This window comes from Leucoraja erinacea, chromosome 2, assembly GCF_028641065.1.
Source record: "Leucoraja erinacea ecotype New England chromosome 2, Leri_hhj_1, whole genome shotgun sequence".
Taxonomy (NCBI): domain Eukaryota; kingdom Metazoa; phylum Chordata; class Chondrichthyes; order Rajiformes; family Rajidae; genus Leucoraja; species Leucoraja erinaceus.
The window spans coordinates 3,742,868-3,755,301 of NC_073378.1; the positions used below are offsets into that span (position 1 = coordinate 3,742,868).

A 12,434-nucleotide genomic window follows, 5' to 3' on the forward strand; every position below is an offset into this window, starting at 1 on the left:
GATGGAGCCTCTGGCTGCTACAACTGTTGCAAGTGCGTCCAGCTTCAGCTCCTAAAGGACCGTGTTGGGGCACTGGAGAAGCAGCTGGATCACCTCGGGGCCATCCGGGAAAACGAGAGTTTCCTGGACAGGACCTACAGTGAGGTTGTCATGCAGAGGTTACGGAAAGAACATAGAAACATAGAAAATAGGTGCAGGAGTAGGCCATTCGGCCCTTAGAGACCGCACTGCCATTCAATATGATCATGGCTGATCATCCAACTCAGTATCCCGTACCTGCCTTCTCTCCATACCCCCCGATCCCCTTAGCCACAAGGGCCACACTAACTCCCTCTTAAATATAGCCAATGAACTGGCCTCAACTACCCTCTGTGGCAGAGAGTTCCAGAGATTCACCCACACTCTGTGTGAAAAAAGTTCTTCTCATCTCGGTTTTAAAGGATTTCCCCCTTATCCTTAAGCTGTGACCCCTTGTTCTGGACTTCCCCAACATCGGGAACAATCCTCCATCATCTAGCCTCTCCAACCCCTTAAGAATTTTGTAAGTGTGTGGCAGAGAGAAAGGGTGGAAATCGTGGAGTGCAGAAGACACAGGTGGCTGTGCCTAATGAAAACAGGTACGCCCTCTTGGGAACTGTCCGGGGAGACGATGTTTCCAGTCTGAGCGGTGGACACGTCGGTGGCTCCAATCCTAGAGATGGAACTCGACCGGCGAGATCGACGTTGGGCAGAGCCCTAGTGGTGGGTGACTCCATTGTCCGAGGAGCGGACAGGAGATTCTGTGGCAGCAGACGAGATGCGAGGATGGTCTGGTGCCCCCCTGGTGCCAGGGTTCAGGATGTCACGAACCGAAAACATCCTCGAGAGAGAAGGTGAACAGCCGGCAGTAATTGTGCACGTAGGCACAAATGACATCGGGAAGGAGGTTCTCCAACATGCGTTCAGAGAGTTGGGAAGAAGACTGAAATGCCGGACTTCAAGGGTGGTTATCTCTGGAATGCTTCCAGTACCACGTGCTAGTGAGGACAGGAACAGGGAGATAGGGGGTCTGAATGTGTGGCTGAGGGGCTGGTGCAGGGAGCAAGGATTTAAATTTATAGACCACTGGGATCTCTTCTGGGGTAGGGGTGACTGTACGCAAGGGACGGGTTACACCTTAACTGGAGGGGGACCGACATTCTGGCAGACAGGTTTTCTAGGGGTTTAAACTAAATAGTGGGGGGGAGGGATTGACAAATTGGGAGTATGAAAATGGAGTTGAAGGGGAAGTGGCTACAGGAAAAATTACAAAAGTTTTTTGAATTAATGGGAAGGAAAGTTTGCGAATGGACAACGGAGTAAGGTCAGGGCCAATTGCGAGGGGGGAAGTGAATACAGAGGTCAAAGTGCTGTATATGAATGCGCAAAGTAAAACGAATAAAGTGGATGAGCTTGAGGCTCAGTTAGAAACTAGCAAGTATGATGCTGTGTGATTTATCGAGACATGGCTGCAAGAGGGCCAAGGCTGGGAACTGAATATTCAAGGGTACACCTCCTATCGAAAAGACAGACAGGTGGGCAGAGGGGGTGGGGTTGCCCTGTTGGTGAGGAATGAAATTCAGTCCCTTGCAAGGGGTGACATTGAAAGAGGGGATGTGGAGTCAGTACGAATAGAACTAAGGAATAGGTAAAAAGACCCTAATGGGACTAATCTACAGGCCCCCAAACAGTAGCCTGGACATAGGGTGTTTTTTTTTTTTTTTTAAACGCAAGTTGAATCAGGAGTTAAAATTGGCATGTAATAAAAGTAATGCTGTGGTTGTTATGGGAGATTTCAACATGCAGGTAGACTGGGGAAATCAGGTTGGTACTGGACCCCAAGAAAGGGACTTTGAAGAGTGCCTTCGAGATGGATTCTTTGAACAGCTTGTATTGGAGCCTACCAGGGAGAAGGCAATCCTGGATTTAGTGTTATGTAATGAACCGGATTTGATAAAGGACCTTGAGGTTAATGAGCCATTAGGAGGCAGTGACCATAACATGGTCAGGTTTAATCTACAATTGGAGTGGGAGAAGAGGAGATCGGAGGTGTTAGTGTTGCAGTTGAATAAAGGGGACTATGGGGCCATAAGGGAGGAGCTGGCCAAAGTTGACTGGCAAGATATACTAGCAGGGATGACAGTGGAACAAAAATGGCAGGTGTTTCTAGGAATAGTACAGAAGGTGGAGGATCAGTTCATTCCTAGGAGGAAGAAAGATTCCAAGGGGAGAAAGGGACGACAATGGACAGTATAAAAATTAAAGCATAGAAGTACGACGTAGCAAAGATGAGCGGGAAGCAAGAGGATTGGGTAAAGTTTAAAGAACAGAAGATAACCAAAAAGACAATACGGGGAGAAAAGATGAGGTACGAAGGTAAGCTAGCCAAGAATATAAAGCAGGATAGTAAAAGGTTCTTTAAGTATATGAAGAGGAAAACATTAGTTAAGACCTAAGTTGGACGCTTGAATACCGAAAAAGGTGAATTTATTATGGGGAACAAGGAAATGGCAGATGTTGAACAGGTACTTTGGATCTGTCTTCACTAAGGAGGACACAAACAATCTTCCTGATATAGTAGTGGCCAGTGCATCTGAGTAGACAGAGGAACTGAAGGAAATCCACATTAGGCAGGAAATGATGTTGGATAGACTGATGGGACTGAAGGCTAATAAATCCCCAGGGCCTGATGGTCTGCATCCCAGGGTACTTAAGGAAGTGGCTCTAGAAATCGTGGATGCATTGGTGATAAATTTCCAATGTTCTATAGACACAGGATCAGTTCCTGCGGATTGGAGGGTAGCTAATGTTATCCCTCTTTTTAAGAAAGGCCGGAGAGAGAAAACGGGGAATTATAGACCAGTTATCGGTGGTGGGGAAGATGCTGGAATCAATTATAAAAGATGAGATAGCCGCACATTTGGATAGCAGTAACGGGATCGGTCCGAGTCAGCATGGATTTACGAAGGGGAAATCATGCTTGACTAATCTTCTGGAATTTTTTGACGATGTAACTTGGAAAATGGACAAGGGAGAGCCAGTGGATGTAGTGCACCTGGACTTGCAGAAAGCATTTGATAAGGACCCACATAGGAGATTAGTGGGCAAAATTAGGGCACATGGTATTGGGGGATAGTGCTGACATGGATAGAGAAGTGGTTGGCAGACAGGAAACAAAGAGTAGAGATTAACGGGTCCCTTTCAGAATGGCAGGCAGTGACTAGTGGGGTACCGCAAGGCTCGGTGCTGGGACCGCAGCTATTTACAATATACTCCCATGATTTAGATGAAGGGATTCAAAGTAACATTAGCAAATTTGCAGATGGCAAAGCTGCGTGGCAGTGTGAACTGTGAGGAGGATGCTATGAGAATGCAGGGTGACTTGGACAAGTTGGGGGAGTGGGCAGATGAATGGCAGATTAAGTTTAATGTGGATAAATGTGAGGTTATCCACTTTGCTAGCAAAAACAGGAAGGCAGATTACTATCTAAATGTTATCAAGTTTGGAAAAGGGGAAGTACAAAGGGATCTGGGGGTCCTTGTACATCAGTCTATGAAAGTAAGCATGCAGGTACAGCAGGCAGTGAAGAAAGCAAATGGCATGTTGGCCTTTATAACAAGAGGAATATATGAGCAAAGAGGTCCTTCTGCAGTTGTACTGAGCCCTAATGAGACCACACCTCGAGTATTGTGTGCAGTTTTGATCCCCTAATTTGAGGAAGGACATTCTTGCTATTGAGGGAGTGCAGCGTAGGTTTACAAGGTTAATTCCCGGGATGGCGGGACTGTCATATGCTGAGAGAATGGAGCAGCTGGGCTTGTACACTCTGGAGTTTAGAAGGATGAGAGGGTATCTCATTGAAACATATAAGAGGGCTTGGGCAGGAAACATGTTCCCGATGTTGGGGGAGTCCAGAACTGGGGGCCACAGTTTAAGAATAGGGAGTAAGCTATTTAGAACGGAGACGAGGAAACACTTTTTCTCACAGAGAGTGGTGAGTCTGTGGAATTCTCTGCCTCAGACAGTTGTGGAGGCAGGTTCTCAGGATGCTTTCAAGAGAGAGATAGATAGGGCTCTTAAAAATAGCGGAGTCAGGGGATATGGGGAGAAGGCAGGAACGGGGTACTGATTGGGGATGATCAGCCATGATCACATTGAATGGCTCGAAGGGCCAAATGGCCTGCTCCTGCACCCATTGCCTATTGTCTATTGTCTATTACCGTAATTCTCCGAGTTCGAATCAGGGGAAACTCGGGAGAACTCCTCGTACAGTGGGACAGGTCCTTTAGACTTCCCAAAAACCTTGTGCTTCTCTGTATTAAACTCCACGTGCATTTTTTAAATATTCTTTACAGCTCTGCAAAAGAAACACTGAAAAATGAATTGACTGAAAAAGAGATGTCAGTGTTTGAACTTCCTCCATGGCTCGCACTGATAGAGGCGAGGAACAGTAAGTAGAATAGTTTCAAAACTACCGCTCAGTGAAGCATAATTATGCTTTGAAAATGACCTATATCTTAAGTGCTTGCTATCCCGAACTTACTGGATCCTACACACCTGGCAAAATAGATAGTAGTTCCAATTTACCCTCTAAACCTTTAAAAAGTCATTTCATTTGTCCTCATTGAAACAAATTGTCTTGTTTAAAAAATATATATGTTTTTGGCCTTCCATGCTCCTGTCAATGGTATTTTCCATTGCTTTGGAACAATGGGTTGAATGACCTCTGCAGTACTGCGATCATTCCATGATTTTATATTTGCTGCTCTAACTAATGAATAAGTGAGTACCCAGGAACGAAAGTTATTTTCCTAAGTGATATGTGGCCTTCAGTCAACATTCCAGATGACAGCTGCTCTTAGATACCAGATTTAGATTACTTTCTGATCAATTTGCAAGATAATCAATTGTGATTTGCAAGACCACCTTCTTTGACCATTTCTGGAGAGGGTATCTCACATTTGATTAGGTGGGGAGATATAGTGGAGAACACAAATTTTTTCGTGATTTTCATGGGGCTTTTCTCCAGACACAGGGATATGACCTCTTTCTTCTTGAGTGAGGATAGAAGGTTCATACAAAGTAGCATTTGCAGTAAAGAAGACATATGGCAGGCTTGCTTTCATAGCAATTGAGTCGGGATTGATTATAGGAGTCAGGAAGTTATGATGCGGCTTTCTAGGTCATTGGTTAATCCTAATTTGGAGTATTGTGTGCAGTTCTGGTCATTCCACAAAAGGAAGAATGTGGAGACTTTGGAAAGTTGTAGAGAAAGTACAAAGCCCTCCATAATGTTTGAGACAAAGACACATCATTTACTTATTTGCCCCTGTACTCCACAATTTAAGATTTGTAATAGAGAAAAAGCACATGCGGTTAAAGTGCACATTGTCAGATTTTAATAAAGGGTATTTTTATTTATTTTATAGACAATAGGGGCAGGAGTAGGCCATTTGTCCCTTCGAGCCAGCACTTCCATTCAATGTGATCATGGCTGATCATCCACAATCAGTACCCCATTTCTGCCTTCTCCCCATATCCCCTGACTCCCCTATCTTTAAGAGCCCGATCTAGCTCTCTCTTGAAAGTATCCAGAGAATCGGCCTCCACCGCCCCCTGAGACAGAGAATTCCAGTCTCACAACTCTCTGTGTGAGAAAGTGATTCCTCGTCTCCGTTCTAAATGGTTTACCCCTTATTCGTAAACTGTGGCCCCTGCTTCTGGACTCCCCAACATCGGGAACATGTTTCCTGCATCTAGCGTGTCCAAACCCTTAATAATCTTAAATGTTTCAATAAGATTCCCTCTCATCCTTCTAAACTCCAGAGTATATAAGCCCAGCCGCTCCATTCTCTCAGCATATGACAGTCCCGTCATCCCGGGAATTAACCTTGTAAACCTATGCTGCACTCCCTCACTGGCAAGAAAGTCCTTCCTCAAATTAGGGGTCCAAACCTGCACACAATACTCCAGGTGTAGTCTCACTAGGGCCCTATACAACTACAGAGGACCTTTGTTCGTATACTCAACTCTTCGTGTTATAAAGGCCAACATGCCATTTGCTTTTTTCACTGCCTGCTGTACCTGCATGCTTACTTTCATTAACTGATGAATAAGGACTCCCCAGATCACGTTGTACTTCCCCTTTTTCCGACTTGACACTTTTAGATAGTAATCTGCCTTCCTTTTTTTACTACCAAAGTGGATAACCTCACATTTATAGAAACATAGAAACAGAAAATAGGTGCAGGAGTAGGCCATTCAGCCCTTCAAGCCTGCACCGCCATTCAATATGATCATGCTGATCATCCAACTCAGTATCCTGTACCTGCCTTCTCTCCAAACCCCCTGATCCCTTTAGCCACAAGGGTCACATCTAAATCCCTCTTAAATATAGCCAATGAACTGGCCTCAACTACCTTCTGTGACAGAGAATTCCAGAGATTCACCACTCTCTGTGTGAAAAATGTTTTTCTCATCTCGGTCCTAAAAGATTTCCCCTTATCCTTAAACTGTGACCCCTTGTTCTGGACTTCCCCAACATCGGGATTAATCTTCCCGCATCTAGCCTGTCCAACCCCATAAGAATTTTGTAAGTTTCAATAAGATCCTCCCTCAATCTTCTAAATTCTAGCGAGTACAAGCCGAGTCTATGCAGTCTTTCTTCATATGAAAGTCCTGACATCCCAGGAATCAGTCTGGTGAACCTTCTCTGTACTCCCTCTACAGCAAGAATGTCTTATCCACATTAAACTTCCATGCTTCTGCCCACGCACCCCTGTCCAAGTCACCCTGCATTCTCATAGCATCCTCCTCACAGTTCACACTGCCACCCAGCTTTGTCATCTGCAAATTTGCTAATGTTACTTGTAATCCCTTCATCTAAATCATGAATATATTTTTTAATAGCTGTGGTCCCAGCACTGAGCCTTGCAATATCCCACTAGTCACTGCCTGCCATTCTAAAAGGAACTTGTTCATCCCTACTCTTTGTTTCCTGTCTGCCAACCAATTTTCTGTCCATGTCAGCACTCTACCCCAAATACCATGTACCCTAATTTTGCCCACTAATCCCCTATGTGCGACCTTATCAAATGCTTTCTGAAGGTCCAGGTACACTACATCCACTGGCTCTCTCTTGTCCATTTTCCTAGTTACATCCTCAAAAATTTCCAGAAGATTAGTCACGCTTGATTTCCCCTTCGTAAATCCAGACTCGGACCGATTCTGTTACTGCTATCCAAATGTGCCGCTATTTCATCTTTTATGATTGATTCCAGCATCTTCTCCACCAGCGATGTCAGGCTAACTGGTCTATAATTTCTTGTTTTCTCTCTCCCGCCTTTCTTAACAAGTGGGATAACATTAGCTACTCTCCAATCCACAGGAACTGATCCTGAATCTATAGAACATTGGAAAATGATCACCAATGCATCCACAATTTCTAGAGCCACTTCCTTAAGTACCCTGAGATGCAGACCATCAGGCCCTGGGAATTTATCAGCCTTCAGTCCCATCAATCTACGCAACACCATTTCCTGCCTAATGTGAATTTCCTTCAGTTCCTCCGTCACCCCAGATCCTCCGACCTCTAGTACATCAGGATGATTGTTTGTGTCCACCTTAGTGAAGACAGATCCAAAGTACCTGTTCAACTCATCTGCCATTACCTTGTTTCCCATAATAAATTCACCCTTTTCAGTCTTCATGGGTGCAACTTTGGTCTTAACTATTTTTTTTCTCTTCACATGCCTAAAGAAGCTTTTACTATCCTCCTTTATATTCTTGGCTAGCTTACCTTCGTAGCTCATCTTTTATCCCCGTATTGCCTTTTTAGTTATCTTCTGTTGCTCTTTAAACTTTACCCAATCCTCTGGCTCCCCGCTCATCTTTGCTATGTTGTACTTATTCTCTTTTAGTTTTATACTGTCTCTGACTTCCCTTGTCAGCCCCTTACTCCCCTTAGAATCTTTCTACCTTTTTAGAATGAACTGATCCTGCACCTTCTGTATTATTCCCAAAAATACCTGCCATTTTTGTTCCACTGACATCCTGCAAATCTTTCCAGTCAACTTTGGCCAGCTCCTCCCTCATGGCTTCATAGTCCCCTTTAACTGTAATACTGACACCTCCGATTTACCCTTCTCCCTCTCAAATTGTAGATTGTAGATCTCTGGCTTATTAAAAGTTGTCTGGCTTCTTAAAAGTGTCTCCACTCCTTCTCCACTCCTTCACCCCTTCTCCCCTCTCCACCTTCTCTCCCCCCCCCCCTCCCCCCCCCCCCCCCCCCCCCCCCCCCCCCCCCCCCCTTCCTCTCCCCCCCCCCCCCCTTCTCTCCCCCCCCCCTTCTCTCCCCCCCTTCTCTCCCCCCCCTTCTCTCCCCCCCCCTCTCTCCCCCCCCTTCTCTCTCCCCCCTTCTCTCTCCCCCCCCTCTCCCCCCCCTCCTCTCTCCCCCCCCTTCTCTCCCCCCCCTTCTCTCTCCCCCCCCCCTTCTCTCCCCCCCCTTCTCTCCCCCCCTTCTCTTCCCCCCCTTCTCTTCCCCCCCCCCCTCTCTTCCCCCCTTCTCTCCCCCCCCTTCTCGCCCCCCCCCTTCTCCTCCCCGCCCCCTTCTCCTCCATGGCCCCTTCTCCCCTTTCTTCTTCCCCCCCCCCCATTCGAGGGATCAGGGGGTATATATTTAAGAGGGAGTTAGATGTGTCCCTTGTGGCTAAAGGGATCAGGGGGTATGGAGAGAAGGCAGGTACAGGATACTGAGTTGGATGATCAGCCATGATCATATTGAATGGCGGTGCAGGCTCGAAAGGCCGAATGGCCTACTCCTGCACCTATTTTCTATGTTTCTATATTCTAACACATTTATGTTTTTGTGCTCTTGCTGTTAACAATATTAATAACACCTCTTAGATAACTATCAGAAAAGTCCAGAATGTGTTTTAATTATAGTTTAAAAAAATGACTCCATTATTTATTTAAGATATAGCTTTGTGATTTTCCTCCATCTATAACATCTGCTGTTTGCATTTAAAGGTTACAAATATTTCAAAATAAGGCTGATTATTTACTGTGCAAAGTTAGCAATTATTTTTATTTTCATTTCAATTTTAAATAATAATTTGAATTTTATTTTCTTTCTAATTTAGCTACAGAACGGCGTTTTCGTCAAAAGTGAGTGTTCATTTGTTTCTTGGTTTGGCAGTTTTATATCTAACGTATTTTCTAAACACACAGAGGTGAAGAAGGCCTTGGAAGTCCTGTTTGTAAGAACAGGCCAATTTTAAAAAGCTTCTGTTATCTTGGAAGCTTACCACAGTTTTGGTTATTTTTTTTTAGGGGAAAACAGTGTATAGAAAGCACAGTGGAGTGGAACATGTGCAAGCAAATCTTTCTATTAGTGAATTTGTCTTTTTGTTTAGATTAAAGGAGAGCAAAGACACAATCAGAACATTGAAAGAGACATTCAAAAATTTACAGAAAAGTATGGCCAAAGCGACACAGAGAAGGTTGATGTTGAGGAGGGAGTAAGTACAATGCACATAACCACAAAATGCACTACTACTCATTTTCAACTTTGAAACACCATTGCAGCATAATATCAAACAATTATTGTAGTTATGACTAAACAATGGTATTATATTTATTGTACAAACTTTAATTTGTTGGAAGATATTCAACCAGAGATAAACTATACCCTACATCCATTAACAGCTAACTTAAGAGTCTTTGAAATGGTTTTGTGCATTTTTAACAGGAAATAGTAGATGCTATCAAGGAAATTTAAAAAAAAAACACACAGTGATGGAAATGAACCAAAATAAATTGTATAACTCCGAGGTACCTCTAACGGGTAATAATGTTGAAGGTTATTGGTTCCTGTCACATTCGACTAGCTTGACTTCAACTGTGACACTGCTGGAGGTGCTGAATAATGGGTGAGACATTAATGGGGGCATACCTCTGTGGTCAGATGACCATTAAAGGTATAAAAGCACTATTTAAAAGAAGAACAGATGAGTTATCCCCACAGTGCTGCAATATTTCACCCTCAAACACCATCATTAAAACAGATTCCTAAGTCATTATAATTGGCTCCATGTGAGCTTGCCGAGTACAGATTAAAAGTCTGTTTCTCAAAATACAACTTACAACAAAATACAAAATACAACAAAAAAGTAGCCATAATTCAGATATGTCGAGCTTATGTGTATGAATGTGGATGTACCTTAAAATTTCAGCCACTGCTGTTAGATGAGAGTTAACTACCTTCAGTAAAGAATGTTTTTTGATGGTTGAGAATTTCGTATCCCTAGTCTTACTGAACAGTAACACCAAAGAACATGAAGACACTTCATTTTCAGCTAGTTTGGAATATTGCTGTTTGAGAGAGTAGCAGTGTACTGTCATGTGTAAAGTAATAGAGAACAGGATTTTCAAGGTAGAATATTTGTGACGGCAGACTATAGATGTGGTGGATACTTAGCGAGCTTGGGAATTTCAAGAAATATCACTATAATTCTACATCTTAGTCAAAAATCCTGTACAAGTAATGTATGGAAATGTTCCTTGATATTATTATATCATCAGAGTTTCAGGACATGACATAAAACAGAGATATTAAAAGTAGGATTAGAGATGTGTTAGATATTAGTGAGTTTGGAAAAATAGATTATTTATAAAAAGTGTCCAATGAACTGGCCTCAACTACCCTCTGCGGCAGAGAGTTCCAGAGATTCACCACTCTCTGTGTGATAAAAGTTCTTCTCATCTCAGTTTTAAAGGATTTCCCCCTTATCCTTAAGCTGTGACCCCTTGTCCTGGACTTTCCCCAACATCGGGAGCAATCTTCCTGCATCTAGCCTGTCCAACCCCTTAAGAATTTTGTAAGTTTCTATAAGATCCCCTCTCAATCTCCTAAATTCTAGAAAGTATAAACCAAGTCTATCCAGTCTTTCTTCATAAGACAGTCCTGACATCCAGGAATCAGTCTGGTGAACCTTCTCTGCACTCCCTCTATGGCAATAATGTCCTTCCTCAGATTTGGAGACCAAAACTGTACGCAATACTCCAGGTGTGGTCTCACCAAGACTCTGTACAACTGCAGTAGAACCTCCCTGCTCCTATACTCAAATCCTTTTACTATGAAAGCTAACATACCATTCACTTTCTTCACTGCCTGCTGCACCTGCATGCCTACTTTCAATGACTGGTGTACCATGATACCCAGGTCTCACTGCATCTCCCCTTTTCCTAGTTGGCCACCATTTAGATAATAGTCTGCTTTCCTGTTTTTGCCACCAAAATGGATAACCTCACATTTATCCACATTATACTGCATCTGCCAAACATTTGCCCACTCACCCAGCCTATCCAAGTCACCTTGCAGTCTCCTAGCATCCTCCTCACAGCTAACACTGCCCCCCAGCTTAGTGTCATCCGCAAACTTGGAGATATTGCCTTCAATTCCCTCATCCAGATCATTAATATATATTGTACATAGCTGGGGTCCCAGCACTGAGCCTTGCGGTACCCCACTAGTCATTGCCTGCCATTGTGAAAAGGACCCGTTTACACCTACTCTTTGCTTCCTGTTTGCCAGCCAGTTCTCTATCTACATCAATACTGAACCCCCAATGCCGTGTACTTTAAGTTTGCATACTAATCTCTTATGTGGGACCTTGTCGAAAGCCTTCTGGAAGTCCAGATACACCACATCCACTGGTTCTCCCCTATCCACGCTACTAGTTACATCCTCGAAAAATTCTATAAGATTCGTCAGACATGATTTACCTTTCGTAAATCCATGCTGACTTTGTCCAATGATTTCACCACATTCCAAATGTGCTGCTATCCCATCTTTAATAACTGACTCTAGCAGTTTCCCCACTACCGATGTTAGACTAACTGGTCTGTAATTCCCTGTTTTCTCTCTCCCTCCCTTCTTAAAAAGTGGGGTTACGTTTGCTATCCGCCAATCCTCAGGAACTACTCCAGAATCTAAAGAGTTTTGAAAGATTATTACTAATGCATCCACTATTTCTGGAGCTACTTCCTTAAGTACTCTGGGATGCAGCCTATCTGGCCCTGGGGATTTATCGGCCTTTAATCCATTCAATTTACCCAACACCACTTCCCGGCTAACCTGGATTTCACTCAATTCCTCCAACTCCTGACCCGCGGTCCCCTGCTATTTCCGGCAAATTATTCATCTTAGAAACAGCATTTTTTGGTAAGTTTAAGTTTAAGTTGGATAAGTTTGAGTTTGAGTAGTTTTTGGCCACACAGACCTTCTTTGGTTCGGGCCTTGCGTTGGGTCGACCAGCCTCGGTGAGGTCGGTGATGGGGGACCGCTATAAATGTAAGTTACGGGGGGATATTTCCCTCTCCCCACACGGCCCCCGAGTCACAAACCCTCACCTTC

General features: G+C 43.9%; 1 protein-coding gene across 2 annotated transcripts in view; it reads left to right on the forward strand.

The window, feature by feature from the left end:
- Nucleotides 1-12,434, forward strand: part of LOC129706580 (uncharacterized) — a 108,095-nt gene that overhangs the window by 47,067 nt on the left and 48,594 nt on the right. For both annotated transcript variants that reach the window (XM_055650933.1, XM_055650932.1), the window contains exons 6-8: nucleotides 4,375-4,469; nucleotides 9,160-9,184; nucleotides 9,433-9,537. In XM_055650933.1, coding sequence (XP_055506908.1) covers nucleotides 4,375-4,469; nucleotides 9,160-9,184; nucleotides 9,433-9,537 — 225 coding nt within the window. The remainder of the gene's footprint in view (nucleotides 1-4,374; nucleotides 4,470-9,159; nucleotides 9,185-9,432; nucleotides 9,538-12,434) is intronic.